Genomic DNA, 17,057 nt, shown 5'->3' with positions numbered 1-17,057 from the left:
GTGGCTTTTTCCACCACCTCCCCTCTCCGATCTCCCACACACCCACGAGGGCACGGTTATAGATCTCGGCAAGCACGTGACACTTAGGAGAGGAGACCCACCGCTCCCGCCCACTGCTTGTTCCTAGAGGCCCTCCCACCTGCAGCTAATTCAGAGGAGAGGCGGCCCCTTGCCTCTAATCAGAGGCACAGACGCCACACCCTGCTGTTTCTCAAATACATGAGAGAGGGTGGACCCCTGCGGCAAAGGCAAAGCTGAGCTTAGGGTGACCCACAGCTGGGCAGCTGCTTTGGGCTCTGGGGACGCACAGCGGATCAGATACACACAGGTCAGGCTGGGGATGCTCAGCCCAAGTCGAGTCCATCCTGAAGGTGCGTGGCTCATGGCATGGGCGCGGTGATTGCCTTCTGAGAGGAAAGGAGCTACCAGAGGGCTTCGGGAGCACGTTTCAGCTGGGCTTGAAGAAGCGCTGAGTGCAAAGGCCTGCAAGGTGTGAAAGGCTGGGTATCTCACGGAGGGGCACTCTCCCCTGCAACTGACTGTAGTGTGGTGGCGAAGAGGGAGGGGACGTCGCCGAGGAGGACATGATACACTGATACACTGGCTCTGCTGGCTGTAAGTGGTAGGTCTCCTTGAGCAAGGGCATCTGAGGGTCAGGCTGAATAGCTTATGGTGTCCACAGTGTAAAGAGTTGTTGGCAGCAGTTCTCAAAGCGTGGAGATTCTCATCCACATCATCTGAGAATACGTTAGAAATGCACATAGTGGGGCCCCATGCAGACCCAACCAATCCACCCTAAAGGAAATCAGTCCTGAATATTCATTGGAAGGACTGATGCTAAAGCTGAAACTCCAATAATCTGGCCACCTGATGAGAAGAACTGACTCATTTGGAAAGACCCTGATGCTGGGAAAGATTGAAGGCAGGAGGAGAAGGGGACGACAGAGGATGAGATGGCTGGATGGCATCACTGACTTGATGGACATGAATTTGAGTAAACTCCAGGAGTTGGTGATAGACAGGGAGGCCTGGTGTACTGTGGTCCATGGGGTCACAAAGAATCGGGACACACCTGAGCGACTGAACTGAAGCAGACCCATTGATTCAGAAATTCTGGGGGTGGGGCCCAGCAATCTATGGTTTGAGAAACACCAGCTGAGTCTGATATAAGCCAGAGTTTGAGAACTATTGGTGCAGTGGAAAGAGTACCAGACTTCGCAAGGAAGGTGGGGAGGGGCCTGGGGAGAGAGAGGTGAAGGGGAAAAGCTGCAGTCGGCCAAGAGCTGTTGTTCAGAGAGCAGCGGGCCACAGTACATACCTGCTTCTTTAAGGCGATCTGAGGAGGAACTAAGGTATGGGCCGCCTTGTTACAGATAGAAGACTGAAGCTTAGAATTTAAATTACTCACCTAAGATCAGCCTCCATCCCTGGCACCATGGAAGAATGGCAGCCTGGACATCGGTGCCTGGTCAGCCCATGGCTGCCCGGGTGGAGGGAAGAGGCCTGGAGCTTGAAGCTCCTTCCTGGGGGGCCTGGTGGTAAGCCAGACCCAAGGCTAATGGGAAGCAGTGAGCCTTCTGTTCTCACTCTTGTCCTCAATTATTTGAATTTTCATAAGGTTCACCATTCACACTAGGGAGCTGGGCTTAGCAAATGTATTTTCCTAAGTGACCAGCTGTCATCCCTGACTTCTGGACCTGAGGTTAAACGCGAGGTTCTTTGAAAAAGGCAGGGTGAAAAATTACCCGTCTGCGGTGACTACACCTACCTTAGATTTCTTTTTTTTTTTTTCAGAAAAAAAATACATATCATAGAGCAAAAAACAAAAATCCAAAACAATGCTAAAGGAATTTTCCTCCTTTTTCCCCCAAGTTGTATCATGTGGCTATAATAATTTGTATGATGAATATACATTTATTTTTGAAAGTGTAGCTAGTGACACCCCACGTGGAATGCAGTGACGTGACCCAGTGAACAAGTGGCAGAGTGTAGCTGTCTCCTTAGGGCAGTGTCGATCTGTCCGGCCACTTGGAGTCTGTCCCTGAGGCCAGAAAGAAGAGCCGCTGGGATATGGCCCCGGGGAACAGTGGGGCGTAGCTGGTGAAAGAGTTGCTTTGGCATTTGTGAGGTTAAGGCCCAGGGTCTTTGTGTCCTCTGGAAATGCCTGGCTATGACAGGCGTCACCTGGAGGGCTTAAGGGGGACTTTGGGGCCGAGGACCAGAGCTTTGGCAGTCCTCCTGAGAACTGAGCTTGCTTCTTGGAGTGCAAACTCAGAGCTGGCTCAGGCAGCCACCATTCTCCAAACAAAAGGCCACTAGACACCTTTAAACACAAAATATTCTTTTATTTGTCAACGAAGGCTACACAGGGTCACTTCTGGTTTTGTTTTTATGCCTTTTTCTTTTCTTTTCTAGAAGGTATCTACATCTGCATTTATTTACAGCCTTGTCGGTATTTACACAGTCAAGAATACAGTGTTAGAAACACAAAAGTGTTGAGAAAAAAAACTTCTCAAAATTAGTTCCAGACTTCAGGAAAATTATTTCCACATGGTAAGGCCAGAGTCTCCAGTGTTGGTCGTCCAGAGGCAGCTTGGGAGAGTCCCGTTGCCAAAGCTGCGGGTTCAGAAGTCTTGAAGAACATCAGGCGGGTCTAGAAAAGTGGGATTCTGGTGTTGGTGAATCCAGGGCTGCCGGGCACCACCAGACATCTGTGACTCAGCTTCTGCCAGGCTAGCGGAGCCTGCTGGAGCGTTCGTTCTCCATTGGCAGTTTGCCCTCAGAATCAAACACATGTTCCTGGGGACCGTGAGGTCACCTGGTATCATGCCTTTGGCATTCCAGAGAGGGTAAGAAACCCAACATCGGCCCGCTGTCTGGGGCGGTCGTGTACACAAGGCTGGTTTTTTGAGAATGTAAAGGTTGGAGAGGATCAAGTTTCTATCACCTGAGCAATGAGTCTTTAAAATGAGTTTGCTGTTTTTCGAAGGCTAAATGAAAGGGCCTTGAACTACAGAGTTCTTTAATTTCCTCCTGTCCAATAAAATACAGACAAGTATATAAACCTACCTGGGAATTATGAACCTTCAATAGAGGGCTTTTAGTCCTAAATGAGGATCCCAAGGGGAAAAGGAGACTGGGTTCTTTCTGGGAAGGAAAAGGAGATGGGCCCTAGCTTGGGACGGGAAGCCATGCCTGGGGCATTAGTGGCCACTGTGAGGGGGTAGAGGATAGATTTGACTTTGAGCACCGGGGGAACAAACCCCAAAATCTGAGACCCTGCTGAGGCCTGGCCGACTCCTTCCTCCTGGGCACCTAGCTCAGTGTCACGGTCCTCACCATGTGGCAACTGCAGGTACAAGGTTACCAATGTAAAACTATTCTAAGATTTCACGTGGAAATCTTGTCTTTGCATTTTGGAAACCCCTGCCATTGTTAAAGGTGGTACTTAAAAGTCATAGCTAAAAAGGTTATTTAAAAAAAACAAAAACAAATCTGATTCCTTGTTGTGCTAAGTCGCTTCAGTCGTGTCCGACTCTTTACGAGCCTATGGACTGTAGCCCGCCGGGCTCCTCTGTCCTTGGGATTCTCCAGGCAAGAACACTGAAGTGGGTTGCCATGCCCTCCTCCAGGGGATCTTCCTGACCTAGGGATTGAACCTGCATCTCTTGTGTCTCCTGCATTGGCAGGCAGGTTCTTTACCATTATTGTCACCTGGGAAGCCCCCTGTTATGTGTCTATGAAAACACTGCCCCGTTTTATTCACCTTCCTTATCTACATCACCTTCTGCTCCCAGCCCCACCTCATCCTGATTCATTAGAATCATATCCTCTGGCCATTTTCAACTTCTGGTCAGTTTCTTAGAAATGGTTTCAAATCCTCCATCCCTAGGTAGAAATCAGGTACTGGTCTGTTCCGTGGTTTAGTTCTCAGCAAACAGTTCTGAGTGGCAAGCATCAGGGGTCATTTACCATGGAGTTTCTTCGCCTTCTTCCTGTTGTCATAGGTCCCCCCTCCAGTGATGTCTGGCTGGTGGGTGGGTGACAAGGAAATCCCATCCTATAAAACCAAAGTTGGGGAATCACTGAAGTCCTATTTAAGGTGATGACAGAGAGGCAGCTGTGGAGGATACAGGAGGAAGTAGGAGCTCTTCTAAAGGAGCTTCCACAAACAGCTCTTCTGTCTTCTTGGGACAGAAGCTGTCATCCTACAGAATAATGGACCAGGGCCAGGGAGGGAGGGCTGTCTCTCAAGGGAAGGGACACATTTTGGCTGGTTAATGTCAAAAGGGCAGGTGCCATCAAAGATGGGATTTGATGCCTAGAGGCCAGTAGGCTGGCACTGGGAACGCTGGCTTATGCCTTCAGACTGTTGCTGTGACATTGGGACTGCTGGTCCCAGCGGGAAGACACTGCGAGGAGAGGCACTGAGTCACCTGCTGGCTCGAATGCGAACAACTCACAAGGGCTGAAGCCAGAAGCACCGTCTCCAGTAGCAACCACACAAGGCAAAACCGAGGTGCACGAGGCTGCCTGCCCCACACTTGAGACCCTTTCTCTACAGGCTGGGGGTGCTCCCATTTCCTCCCAGACAGCAGCTAGGCCTCCTTGGTGGTGTGTAGCCCAGGAAAAAATAGAACATCATTCGTTTAAAGAAATGGAATGTTCAGTAATTTTCCATGACTTTGATCTTTAAGAGTCACTATGACTTTGGGGTTGGAGAGTCAGAGGGTTGGGGAGGTACAGGGAGATGGTTCATTTGGCTCTGACCTCCAAGTTGACGTTCCCAGCAGGTCTGGACTGATGTCAGGAGGTCAGGGTGGAACTGATTATCTAGGCCAACGTTCAGGGCCCCATTGCTCAAGGACCCCTTCCATCAAGATGACATTTGAGAGGCATGTCTATTCTGGGTTGAAAATAAAAAACAAAATGTGTTCTTCAGGCCCAACTATCTTCCATCCTATTCAAGAAGGATCCTGCCAGATGGGCGCCGCCACCAGCCCCTGCCTCACACGGTGGGCGCGGAAGCCCTGCCATCTGACTCAGCTGAGCTCTGGACGCGGTGGACAAACAAGGCCAAGATGCACTGTCACGGCAGTGTCACTTTTTTTTTTTGGAAACAGGAAGAGCACTTAGCGAAACGCATCCTCTCGTCCCAGTGGAACGACGTCAGGCGAGACCTCCTCTCCCGAGCAGCTGCGGGGGCCTCCCTCTGCCAGGCAGGCTCCCGGCCCGCGCGCTTCGCCAATTCTCACGCGGCAAGAGACCGTCTCGGTTTCGTTCACTGCTGGAATATTCTGAAGACTCTGTGAGTAAGGCTATAAAGGTGCCGTGAGCTTGTCAGTCCAACAAGGTTTCCACGGGGAAAGAGCTCAGACTCAGAATTCATTTTCCACACTTAATGTAAAATGTAACCCATAGAAGTCCCATTTTCTAAGAAGCCCAGCTTAAAAGGGAACATTTGGCTTCCGCTCCTGGTCTCCCAGAGCCTCCTGTGAGAGGTAATGATGATGGTAATTAGGCAGATGAGACAGGAGCAAGGAGCCCCAGGCGCTCCCCTCCCTTCAGTACTCCCCTCCAGCCCAGTGGGGGCTGCCTCTCCCACAAGCCTTGCAGGTGTGGGCTGGCCACAAGCCTCTACCCACTGCCCTCAGGCGTGGGTCTTCACAGGGGCAACTGCAGCCTGGCTTCCTGCGTCTGCCGGCACTGCCCCCAGTCCTGGAGGGGCAGCTTGATGCTGCCAGGCCACACCAAGTTCTCTCTTCTCTCCTCCTTGCTCCTTCATCTCACTTTAAAACCCTGGCTGGGCTCCTCTAGAGGGGAGAAGCTGTCATCTGTTTTAGAAGAACTTCACAGAAGGCATTTCCTGCATCCCAAGCTCTGCAGTTAGCCCGACACTAACAGGGAAGCAGAGGTGCCTTCGGGAGCTGGTTAGAACCATGCTTGGTTCACGCCTTCCTCTCTTTGGCTGACTTTTCCTTAAACCTCTTTTCCGGAACCGAAGGCCACCAGGCACCTCTCTCCACACTCCTAGTTCTCAGTGGTGGCAGCTGAGCAATGGAGGGAAGATGCCCAGGGTCCTGGGGGAGAGGGCTTCACCTCGGAAGGCAGGCTGGTATCCTTGCCACCAATGCCATCCTTGTGCTGTGGGTGACCTTCTCTTCCGGGCATGGTGCCCACACTCAGGGCCGGCCGTGCAGTGCTGGTTCTCACATCTGGCTTTGGGAGAGAAGAGGAGCTGAATAAGGAACATCACGGGAGGACTGATCAACCACAGACGCCCTGGGTACCTCTGCCTCTTAGCCCCAGGACGAGGTTGCCAGACTGGGAAAAAGACCCAGGAGACACATGCTCCGTCCCAGCATGGGAGTGGCAACTGACAACTACACAGGGTTTGCAAAAGGGGTTGGGGGTTTCGTTTAGCATCAAAATATAAAGCTTGGACAGGAGTTTGGGGCAGCTTGAAAAAGGTGCCGTGAGATCATGAAATTCCCCAGAGCAAGATGAAACCATCCGTGGTTCTCCGGGGGCATGGAACACAGTGTTAAAAAGCGCCCCCACCTATCTGCGGGAGCTTGGCCAAAGATCCTTGGGTCCTGCAGACCCTCTTTCCAGGCCCTCCGGAAATCTGCTCCCGGCCCATGACTCTCCGCACCCTTCACTCCTGCCCGACCCCCGTGGAAGATAGCCTTGCACGTGGACAAGTTAGCACAGACACTCGTGTCTCACATCACACTGGGGACCTGGGGACAGACGAGGACACACCCCAGGGGCTGCATCTCAGGGAAGAGAAATGTGCCCCAAACAACAAGGAAAACTCCTCAAGGAAAAGGGAACAAAAGACAGTCAAGTTTTCATTGTGATCACACTACAGAAAAAAAAAATACCCTCTGTTCTTTGCAAAAAATGTGTGAAGGCCAAATCTGTGTTTTTCTTTTCTTAAAAAAAAGGATGTTGCATGAGTTACAATGCAACCAAGTATCTTTTTTGTTGTTGTTTTTTTGCACTTGTTAAAAAAAGGATTTTTTTTTTTTAAGTACAACACAGTCAGGTCCGCGGCCACAAAAGAGTAGCTGTCTTTGGCAAGAAGTCCCGGCCGTGGTCCTCTCTGTCACCTCCGGCCCATCTCACTCTGTCTCATGAAGTGGATGTTGTTGGCGCTGTCTGACAGTTCCGGGTACTGCTCGACTGAGATCACGAAGAAGCCATCGTAGCCTTGAACCCGCCCCGTGTTCAGCACCTGCTGCTTCTCGCCCTCGGTCCAGGCCCGCAGGCCCTCCTCCCCGTCCCGAAGTCGCTGCTGCTCACGGGCCCAGGCCTGGCGCACGGCTCTCTGCCGGGCCATCTCCAGCACCCGCGCCTTCTCCTCGTCCAGAGTGGTCCCGTAGCGCGTGTTCAAGCACAGAGCCCCATACTGGAGCTGGATGTCTGTGTAGCGTCTAGTCCTGCCGTTAAGCATCGTGTTGATCTGGGAGACGGTGACGTTGACCCCGTTCTCCAGGGTCCGGCGCCCGCCGCTGAGGCCCAGGATGGCCAGGTCACCTTCTGAAGGCCCTGGTTTCACGAAGTAGTGGGTGTCCACCCCGTCGATGGTGAAGTGCAGGTTCTCCAGGTAGTGGGCGTTGTTCAAGACGGCAGCCACCCGCCGCCCGTCCTCGTTGGCCACGCTGATGATGTCTGTGGCCACGCGGCCATCCTTCAAGGCGAACTTGACCCCCTTGCCGAACACGGAGCCGCTGGATGCAAACTTCTTTGTCTCTGGGGCCTGATGGCAGCTGGTGATGGTGGAGCCATAGAGCTGGTCAAAACGTTCCAGGGTGACGAAGGCCTTGAGCTGCTTCTGCACTTCACATTGCACCCCGAGGATAGACTGAGGTGGGGAGGAGAAAGAGAGAGTGAAATAAAGTGGGGAAACCACCAGGGAACTGGAGAACCAGCCTGCATGACCAAGTCTAACTTATACAAATACACTAACCTGTAGCACCTAGCTCTACTGCTGACCACCAGGACGCCCGGCCCCTGTGCGAGTAGCGTCTAGTCCTGCCGTTAAGCACTCTGTGGGTCTGGGAAGTGGTGACGCTGAACCCATTATCCAGGGTTTGCCGTAAAAGCACCCATGTATTTAACCCTTCCTTCCACTCAGAGGCTGCTCAGGGGGCATCTACTCTGAGCTCACTTGCTTTCTCGGCACTGAGGTCAGAACAACGAAGCAGACATCATCCCTGTCCTTGAAGAACTCCTTGTTTCGTGGGGAAAGACAAATGTACAGCGAAGAACTACAATCAAGTGTGAGGACTGGTGGCCTAAGAGAAGTGACCGTAACGGCTATAGCCAACACGTCTTGGTCTTTGAGCTGAATAGTTCACATTCGTTCTCTGTTGGATCTTCACAATAGCTTTATACAGTAGGGGTGTTATTATTCTGGTTTTACGTCTGAGAAGCTAAGGCTCAAAGAGGTTGAGACTGGCCCACAGTCATTCAGTAGTAGGTATTCAAGCCAACATTCGAACCCAGGTCTTTCTGATTCTAGAGGCTCAGTTCAAGGGCTACTGGAGTCGGGAGGAGCAAACACAGCTCAGGACACCAGTCTGGAGGCAGAGAGGCGAGGTGGAGAAGGCGGGGTTCAAGGACAGGCTCACACCTAGGTTGGGACTGGGAGGATGAGGGGGTGATGTCAGGTGTGGCAATGACGAGGGTGTACTCTTGGCTAGGGGCTTAGTAAGATGGAAAGCGGTGGTTTACGTGACCCTCTGTGTGCGCTAAGTCCTTCAGTCGGTGCAGCTCTTTGTGACCCTGTGGACTGTAGCCCGCCACACTCCTCTGCCCGTGGGATTCTCCAGGCAAGACTACTGGAGTGGGTTGCCGTGCCCTCCTCCAGGGGATCTTTCTGACCCAGGGATCAAACCCGCATCTCTTGTATCTCCTGCATTGGCAGGTAGGTTCTTTACCACTAATGCCACCCGGGAAGTCCATGAATCCTCTTAACCTGCTTTATTGCTCTCCGCCACATTTAGAAATGGTTTTCAAGGATGGCCTCTATCTCTACAATGCTTCCTGGAGGCCCTTTACGTGCCCCTGCTCTTGGCTACTTTAGGGAACAGGTTGGGCCTGTCTCCTTGGCATACCTGTCCCTCCCATGGCTCAGGGAGCTATGGGAAGCCACTCTCAGGCAGGCTGCACGGCCTTGTCAGCAACTCAGGCAAACAGCTTTAGAAACAGGTCCATCAGCTTCTCACTGAAATTAAGTCCTCTTTATAATTAATAGAACCCTGTCTGTGAACAATTATTTCCTAGAGTTTCGCGAAAGCCAGAGTGCTCAACAACAAAGATCTCCGATGCTTGCCAAGGGCAGAAATCAATAATTCATTGACAAGAGAGGCTGGCAAAGGGGCCGTCAGGGATTGTGGCTCTGGGAGTGGGTGGTGGAGGGAGCCTGGAGTTGGGGCGCAGCTGAGAGGCTGGAAGCAGCCCTGGGAAGACCGTGCCATGGGCAGCTGGGGGGACCTGGAGGGGAGGGACGGTGGGGCTGGAGAGGGCAGGCGAAGGCCATAGAGAGAGAGAGGCTTTGCGACCAGATGGGCTTGGGCTCTCATCGCCTTCTGCTACTTTGCAGCTGGCCTTGGACAAGTTTCCTCTCTCAACTCTGGTCTCTGTAAAGCGGGGGAAAAGACTGAACTCGCAGAGTTGTTTACCTCTTTCAACTATTTGGTCATTCAACAAAAAGTGTTCCTTCCAGGCACCTGAGAAATATGCAAGGTGGTAGGCCGGGTACCAAATAAGACCCACTACTTGCCCCCTTGGGGCTCAGGGTCTAGTGGAGATACAGAAAAGAAAGCAGAAATGAAAATAGAGTGTGGAGAGGAAGTTGTAGGTGCCATCAGACAACAGAGGTCCAGCACCATGTTCTCCAGAGTCTAGGGGAAGGGAACAGCCAGGCTGAGACCTCACGGAATCTGGCTGGAGTAAGAGATGCGGATGCGTCAGTTTCTGATTGCCAGCCGTATGCCACCTGCAACCCAGACTTCCTCCTGAGTCTCTTGTCCCCTTGGACAGGGGTCCCCTGGAAGGCCCAGTCTCGGCCTGATTCATTCCTGCCTTCCCTGGGCTCCTGCAGCATGGGGTCTGGAAGAGCCAGCTCCTTGTACAGATCTTATGAATGAGGGGGGCAGTGGGAAGAAATGAACAAATGGATGCAGGAAATGAGGGGGTGGGGTGCAACCGCTTTTATGATCTTTATAACCATGAAATTCTATGAGTCTTTGTGTCACGAATGGAAGATGGAGAGAGCAACACTGTTTTGAGGACCTACAGAGACAGATCTGAGTTTGAATCCCACGCTACTCCATCTTTGGTGGGTGGCATTTGAAAGCCTCAGGCATTAAATCTGTAAAATGACAACAATGATGCAAGGGGATATTTTTGTTGTTAATTTATAAAGAACACCTCACACAAGGGCAGGGGCATGTTGAGGGTGCTCAGGAAATATTACATTTGTATTTAGAACGCACCTTTCCTCCTTGTACTTTTGTTCTGGGTTGGGACAAAGGCTCATTGTGCAGAACTCCAAACTCAGTGTAACATACAAAACTCCTTAATTTGGCTCATGAGGATCTGTGTGCCATTATGGCTGTGTCCATAGTGACTTGCCGGGGTCACTAAGTTTTTTGCTCAACAGTTTCTGGTAAGCACTGCAAACGTACCACGTTGGTTTCTATTACTGGCCTAAGCTTTTCTGAAAAGCTGGTGGGACCCATCCTTGTAATGTCAGCCATGTGCGTGAATTACCTTGCTGTTGTCCCACTCCTGAGTTTTCATCTGTGTGTGGACGAGCTCATAGGATGGTTCCATAGCATCCATGTCTGGCTTGGGATAGCCGGGGATCACGTTGTGAAGCTGGAATCCGAAGGTGAGGAGCCAGCTGTTGACATCTGGGTGGGAGAGAAGAAGCAGAAACATCCCTGTGGAGTCAGTGGACCTCAGATGTGACACACCCCGAGAAGGCGGCCTAGAGTAAGGCTGCTGGGGTGGGGTGAGGATGTGGTGGGCAGCTGGTGGGAGAGTCAACAAGCACGCCGGAAACTGTTTCATAGCATGGAAGCCGAGTGTGCTCTTGGGACTAGTGATCCCTCCTGTGGATGTATCTGAGAGTGATGTCACACATGTAGAACCTAGGCTTCCCAACTCCTCTTTCTACTGTCACTCTACCCCAAGGACCTTCAGCTTCACAGCCTGGGGCAGCTGTTGATGGATGAAGACCGCTCTGCATCTACCTTAGACATCAACAGAAGACACGGAAGACAACCACACCCAAAGGGAAGATTTTAATGAATGACTTTCAAAGAGAAAATTCACTTAAGAAATAAACTCTTAAACCCTTTCCCAATCCTTTCTGCAGAGATTAGAATCTCAGGGCCAAAGTGCATTGGCCTGTGCTCAGTTGCTTCGGTCACATCCGACTCCTGCTCACTCTATGGATCATAGCCTGCCAGGCTCCTCTGTCCATGGGATTCTCCAGGCAAGAATACTGGAGTGGGTAGCCATCTCCTCCTCCAGGGGATCTTCCTGACCCAGGGATCAAACTCATGTCTCATGCATTCAGGAAGATTCTTTACCGCTGAGCTACCGGGGAAGCCCATGGAGATGGCCTGACCACAGATCAAAGAGTTCCCCCCACCCCCCGATCCTGCGTTTTACTTGCTCTGACAGCCAAAGGAAGTCACCTAACTTCCTGTGCTATCATTTCCAGTCTCTATATTGGGTTTGATGATCGAGCCCCATAGGCATTGAATTTATTGGTTTTTATAATATTCCTGGGGGGTTATTAATTAGAAAGTACTCAGTATAGATACTCAGCTGGGATATTGTCATAAGCATTTGGCTCACTGAAGAATGGAATCAGGAAGTCAAGACTTCAGGGGAAAAAAAAAGACTTGAGGAAAAGAAAGAGGGTGTGCCATCAGTTACTTGGCCCTCTGTGGCTGAGGGTCTTTTCCGTGCCCAGCACTGGTGTCACAGACCTTCAGCCTGCACCCTCAGGACCCTGGAGGGGAGACGAGACACAGGGCATGGATAACTCTGACACGAGAAAAAGGCCGAGCGGAGGGCAGAAGTCTTTTGGTCCTACAGGCTGACAAGTCTTCATGAAGAAGGTAGCCTTTAAGCCGGACACTGAAAGTTGTGTAAATTTTGTCAGACTTCAGTGGAGATGAGGGGGGCACTTCAGGCAAAAGCTGTTGTGTAAGGCAAGGCCTGAGTGGGCAGGTGAGTATTGGGAACTTTCGGGTAGCCAGACAGCAGTTCAGCAGGGCAGAGAGAGAATCAGAAAGGAAAATGGTGGCTGGGGCAGGAAGAGCCTGAGGTGGCAGGCCGGAGATGATCTGGGGTCTACAGGAGACAGACAGGGTTTCCTTGGTGGCTCAGATGGTAAAGAGTCTGCCTGCGATGCAGGAGACCCAGGCTTGACCCCTGGCAAGGGAAGAGCCCCTGTAGAAGGGCATGGCAACCCACTCCAGTATTCTTGCCTGGAGAATCCCCATGGACAGAGGGGCCTGGTGGGCTATAATTCATGGGGTCTCAAAGAGTCAGACACAACTGAGTGTCTAACACACATACACAGGAGACAGACAGACAGCCTGTGTCCCAGCATGGCTCAGCCTTCCTTGGGAAGGGGCAGCCGAAGATGCCAAGGCAGTTGGTGACCAGAGACTTGAATCTGAAGTCAGGAGAAGGCAGGATTCAGAATTTAGTCTCAGAGCCAGCAACTCTGGGCAGTGGGCATTCAGGTCTGCTTTTGGCTTCTTCCCAAGCAGACAGATCTCTGGTCAGGGAGGTTCTTAGGGTCCAGGCATTGGTGAAACAGTTCATCCCAAAGATGGGAGTGCCCTTTGGTGGTCAACAACCTCATCCCGTGTTGCCTGTACCCTAAAAGCCTCATGTTTGCCTTTTCGGGGCGGGGGGTGGGGCTTGTTTTTGCATTTTGGATGTTACAGAGTCCATCTCTTGGGTTTGAAGCCTGGAGGTACTGAAGCGAAGGGGTGGTAGAAAGAAGATTGGAAACCCAAATTCTACTTCTAGAGAGATCACTTAAGGGAAAGAATATGGTTAAGGCAAGACAAAACCCAGGTCCAAACGCTGGCTCCCCAACTCACAAACTGATCTTGGACATTTTCCTTAATCTCTCTAAGGTTTAGTTTCTTTGTCTGCAAATTGATGGGAGAAATAGTTTTCACCAAGTCATGGAGAAGAATACTAACAGTGTTACCATTTGAATTGGCCATCATATAGCAGGAACTGTTCTGTCTGTTATATAAATGATTGAACTTACTGTATTTTCAAGTGTTCAGCGTGATTCTGGCTCACAGAAGGTTTTCTGTGTTTCTTCTGTGTTTGAAGAAGAAACACCTATGCCTCCAAGTGCCTGGACCTTCATTTCCTCATTTGAAACACGAGGCGCTTGGATCAGTTTTCTCCAAAGTCCCTATATTCACTGAGTTTCTAAGTATCTCTGATTCTATGAATCATGGCAGATGGTTCTTTGGGAAATTAAAACAAACAGAATGGAGAGGGAAAAAAATGGCTACAAAGCCATTTTGCCTCAGGCTTAGAACTTGCATCTGAATTTGTAGTTGCAGAGGAAAGTTTCTATCAGGAGTACTGAGGATTCCCAGGAAACCAGGGGGCTGAAAAGAGGCCTGGGCCTTAATTATAAGTGATGGAAGGTGGGAAACTTTCCGTTATGCCTTTAGGAAAAACGCTGAAAACTGATTTATTCATTGGTTTTTCTACTGTGCTTTTCTAAAGAGTTGGGAATGTTCCCTTTCTTTCCTATGACATCAGAGGTAGATGTTCCCTCACATTAAATAGCTCTTCACCAATCCGTCTCAGACCTCAGCATGGCTGCCTGGAACAGTGATGGAGAATAACAATCCCTTTTACATGAACACAGCTGTGCACTTTACAGAGAGAACTCACCTAAGAATGAGGATCCTGGAGTCAGACACAGCAGCGGTCTAAGCTCAGCCTCGCCCCCTCTACCTGGGCTGGTTCCTTTTCTTCTCTGACCCTCACTTTCTGCCTCTGTAAATGGCATCAGTACTCCCCATCTCACAGGCAACAGGGATGGTCAAGTGCAAAGGTGTATATGAGGGATCAGTGGTGGACATTTTAAAGTTGCGTTCCTAGCATCCCATTCTGCCTTTTCTCTCTTTTTGAGGTACGCGTGTATTTTTAGGGATGCTGACTCCACCTAAGGATTCCTCATTGGAGCATGCGAATGACCTAGGCTAAGCCAATCAATCAGTACATTCTATCTCCCCAGCCATAGTGGCTGATTCAGAGGTCATCATGTGATATAAGTCTATCCAATACAGGCTTAAGACCCTATGCATCCATGTTCAGTTGCTAAGTTGTGTTCGACTCTTTTGTAACCCCATGGACTGTAGCCCACCAGGTTCCTCTGTCCATGGGATTCTCCAGGCAAGAATACTGGAGTGGGTTGTCATTTCCTCCTCCAAAGGCTCTTTCTGACCCAGGGATCAAACCTGTGTCTCCTGCCTTGACAGGCAGATTTCTTTACCACTGAGCCACCTGGGAAGCCCTAAGACCCTATTTTGGAGTCTATCTCAGGACCCTTGAAGACATTTTTGGAAAAAAGATGCCCTTTTTATCATTGTCATTGCTAGATGTGAATGAGGTTGCAGGTAGCCTATGTGGAAGCTAAATGTTTAGGTCTAATGAGAACTCGGAGAAGGCAATGGCACCCACTCCAGTGCTCTTGCCTGGAAAATCCCATGGACGGAGGAGCCTGGAAGGCTGCAGTCCATGGGGTCACTGAGGGTCGGACATGACTGAGTGACTTCACTTCACTTTTCACTTGCACACATTGGAGAAGGAAATGGCAACCCACTCCAGTGTTCTTACCTGGAGAATCCCAGGGACGGGGGACCCTGGTGGGCTGCCATCTCTGGGGTCGCACAGAGTCGGACATGACTGAAGGGACTTAGCAGTTAGCAGTGAGAACTAGTTGCATCTTGGCTTTTGGTAGTAAAATGGTTTTTCGCACCATTTTTTCTTCAGCTACAGTAACCTGCCAAGTCATCTACCAGGAACCTCACTGGAGGATGAGGCACAGGGCAAGCTTAATCCAGACAGATATAAGTTGAACATCCTCACAACCCACTAAGGTGTTCTAGGGCTGGCAGCGAGCTGAGCAGGGTGAACGATGGGCAACTTTGTTGGGATATTCCTGTGCATCCTCAGGTCCAAAGGAGGTTTTCATCTCACCTGCTTACCACTGTGTCCTCTCTTCCTGCCCACTCTTGGGACTCTAGCTCTCTAGAGGACCATCTAGAATTCTTCTCTGAATGAAGACTAATCCTCTAGGCCTCTGTCAGCAGAAACAGGTCCAGCCTGAGCCACCAAGTTTGGGGCCCCAGGAAGCCACCACATGCCTAAGGGGCTCTCGTGTAGGCTGTACACGCTGCCTTCTGCACTTTGGCATGCGCGGCCCCCTCTCCCTGGATCATCCTTCTTCCCGTCACCTGGTGGAAGTCCATTCGTAAGTGGACCTCATGCATCAGGGGTTCCCCGGGCAGAGTCAGCCATGTCTCCTGACATGTCTCCTGATGCTTTCACTGACCATCACGGCAAACGTTCACCACGGGCCTCTCATACTTCAGAGTGCGTGTCTATCTGGCCTCATGCAGGGTGAATTTCTGGAGGGCAGGGATGGTCTTTCTATTCCCAGTGCCTAAAACAGTGGCTACACAGAGGAGGCCCTTGTTGGATGAAGGAAACGGCCTTAAATTATGGGGCAGGATGGTGTTATCATGGGACAAAAGAGGGGGAAAGTTGGCATGCCCAACTTTTTGCCCAGTACATGTACTCTTCTATAAAAAGGGCTGGTTTTAACCAGACCTGAATCCCCATAGCCTCTCTGACTTGTGAGGTCTGACCTGGCTGTGGCTGCTTGCTGGGAGGAGTCTGCTGGAGGCATTTCTGGCATGAGTGACCTCTGGGGCACTTTACACTCAAGTTGGTTTCACAGTAGTGAAGACCAAAGCCCGCTTTTAAAATTGGATAGTAGAGGAACAGGAATGAACACAAGCCATAAGCTGTGCTAGGCAGATTGTCAAATGTATCTTGTTTTATCCCTGCAACCATCCTACTGAGAGGGTAACAGGCAGGAAAGCCAGGGGTCTCTAAACAGAGGAAATAGGGCTGCACGTGTCAGATTTTTTTCTCTTAAAATTCTGTGTTGCCATGACGACACCTGGTTCCACCCGAACTTAACTTTTCTCAAACCTTGAGCTCACCAATGCCTTTTTCTTATGGAAATGTTTCTCTTAAGCTATGTTAATGAAACCACGTATTTGCTTTGGAATTTGCCTTCAAAATGGTTCCACCTAAGACTAACTTTTTTTCTTTTCTCAAACCTTGGGCTGACAATGACTCAACAAACCAGTATTCGTATCAACTGCTTTATGGCTGGGGATGACACACCTCGTGCCATCCTATCTCAAAAATGCATATTGTGGGCGAGGGGCCGGTGAAACTCCGTCAGCCTCGAGGTGTCTCTCTTATCTGATTAACAGCTTCCTAACAGACATGAAACATCTGGCTAAAGACTAGCAGGGGGGCACTCTTTCTACTCCCCTCTGATGTCTATGTTAGAAGCTTTCTCTATCTCTCTTATACTTTAACAAAGCTTTATTACACAAAAGCTCTGATTGATCAAGCCTCATCACTGGCCCCGGCTTGAACTCCTCTTCTCCGGAGGCCAAGAATCTCAGCATCTTTCACAGCTCAACAACAACCTTTCACTACCAGGGTTTTTTTTTTTTCCCATTTGTCCATCTGTTCTTTGTTCCTTTTGCTCCCTCATCCCCTCCCCTCTTTGGATTATTATTTTAGTCTTCATTTTATCTCCACTATTGACTGATAACCTATGCCTCTGTTTTACCTTTTAATAGTTGCTCTATGATATACAATGTGCATATTAACTTATCAGAGCCAGGGTAGATATTCTAACTTCAATTTGTAGATCAGGAAACTGGAAT

At 50.3% G+C, this 17,057-nt stretch overlaps 1 protein-coding gene across 8 annotated transcripts in view; it reads right to left on the bottom strand.

Moving 5' to 3' along the window:
* Window positions 1-2,324: 2,324 nt before the first annotated feature.
* TENM4 (teneurin transmembrane protein 4) overlaps window positions 2,325-17,057 on the bottom strand; it is an 851,321-nt gene continuing 836,588 nt past the window's right edge. For all 8 annotated transcript variants that reach the window (XM_015461146.3, XM_024987529.2, XM_015461143.3 and 5 more), the window contains 2 exons: window positions 10,786-10,928; window positions 2,325-7,870 (listed from right to left, as the gene is read on the bottom strand). In XM_015461146.3, the coding sequence (XP_015316632.2) occupies window positions 7,112-7,870; window positions 10,786-10,928 (902 nt within the window). In that variant the 3' untranslated portion in view covers window positions 2,325-7,111. The remainder of the gene's footprint in view (window positions 7,871-10,785; window positions 10,929-17,057) is intronic.

This window comes from Bos taurus, chromosome 29 (genome assembly GCF_002263795.3).
Source record: "Bos taurus isolate L1 Dominette 01449 registration number 42190680 breed Hereford chromosome 29, ARS-UCD2.0, whole genome shotgun sequence".
Classification (NCBI taxonomy): Eukaryota; Metazoa; Chordata; class Mammalia; order Artiodactyla; family Bovidae; genus Bos; species Bos taurus.
The sequence above is the reverse complement of the archived record's forward strand: the minus strand, read 5'-3'. Positions and strand labels throughout refer to the sequence as shown.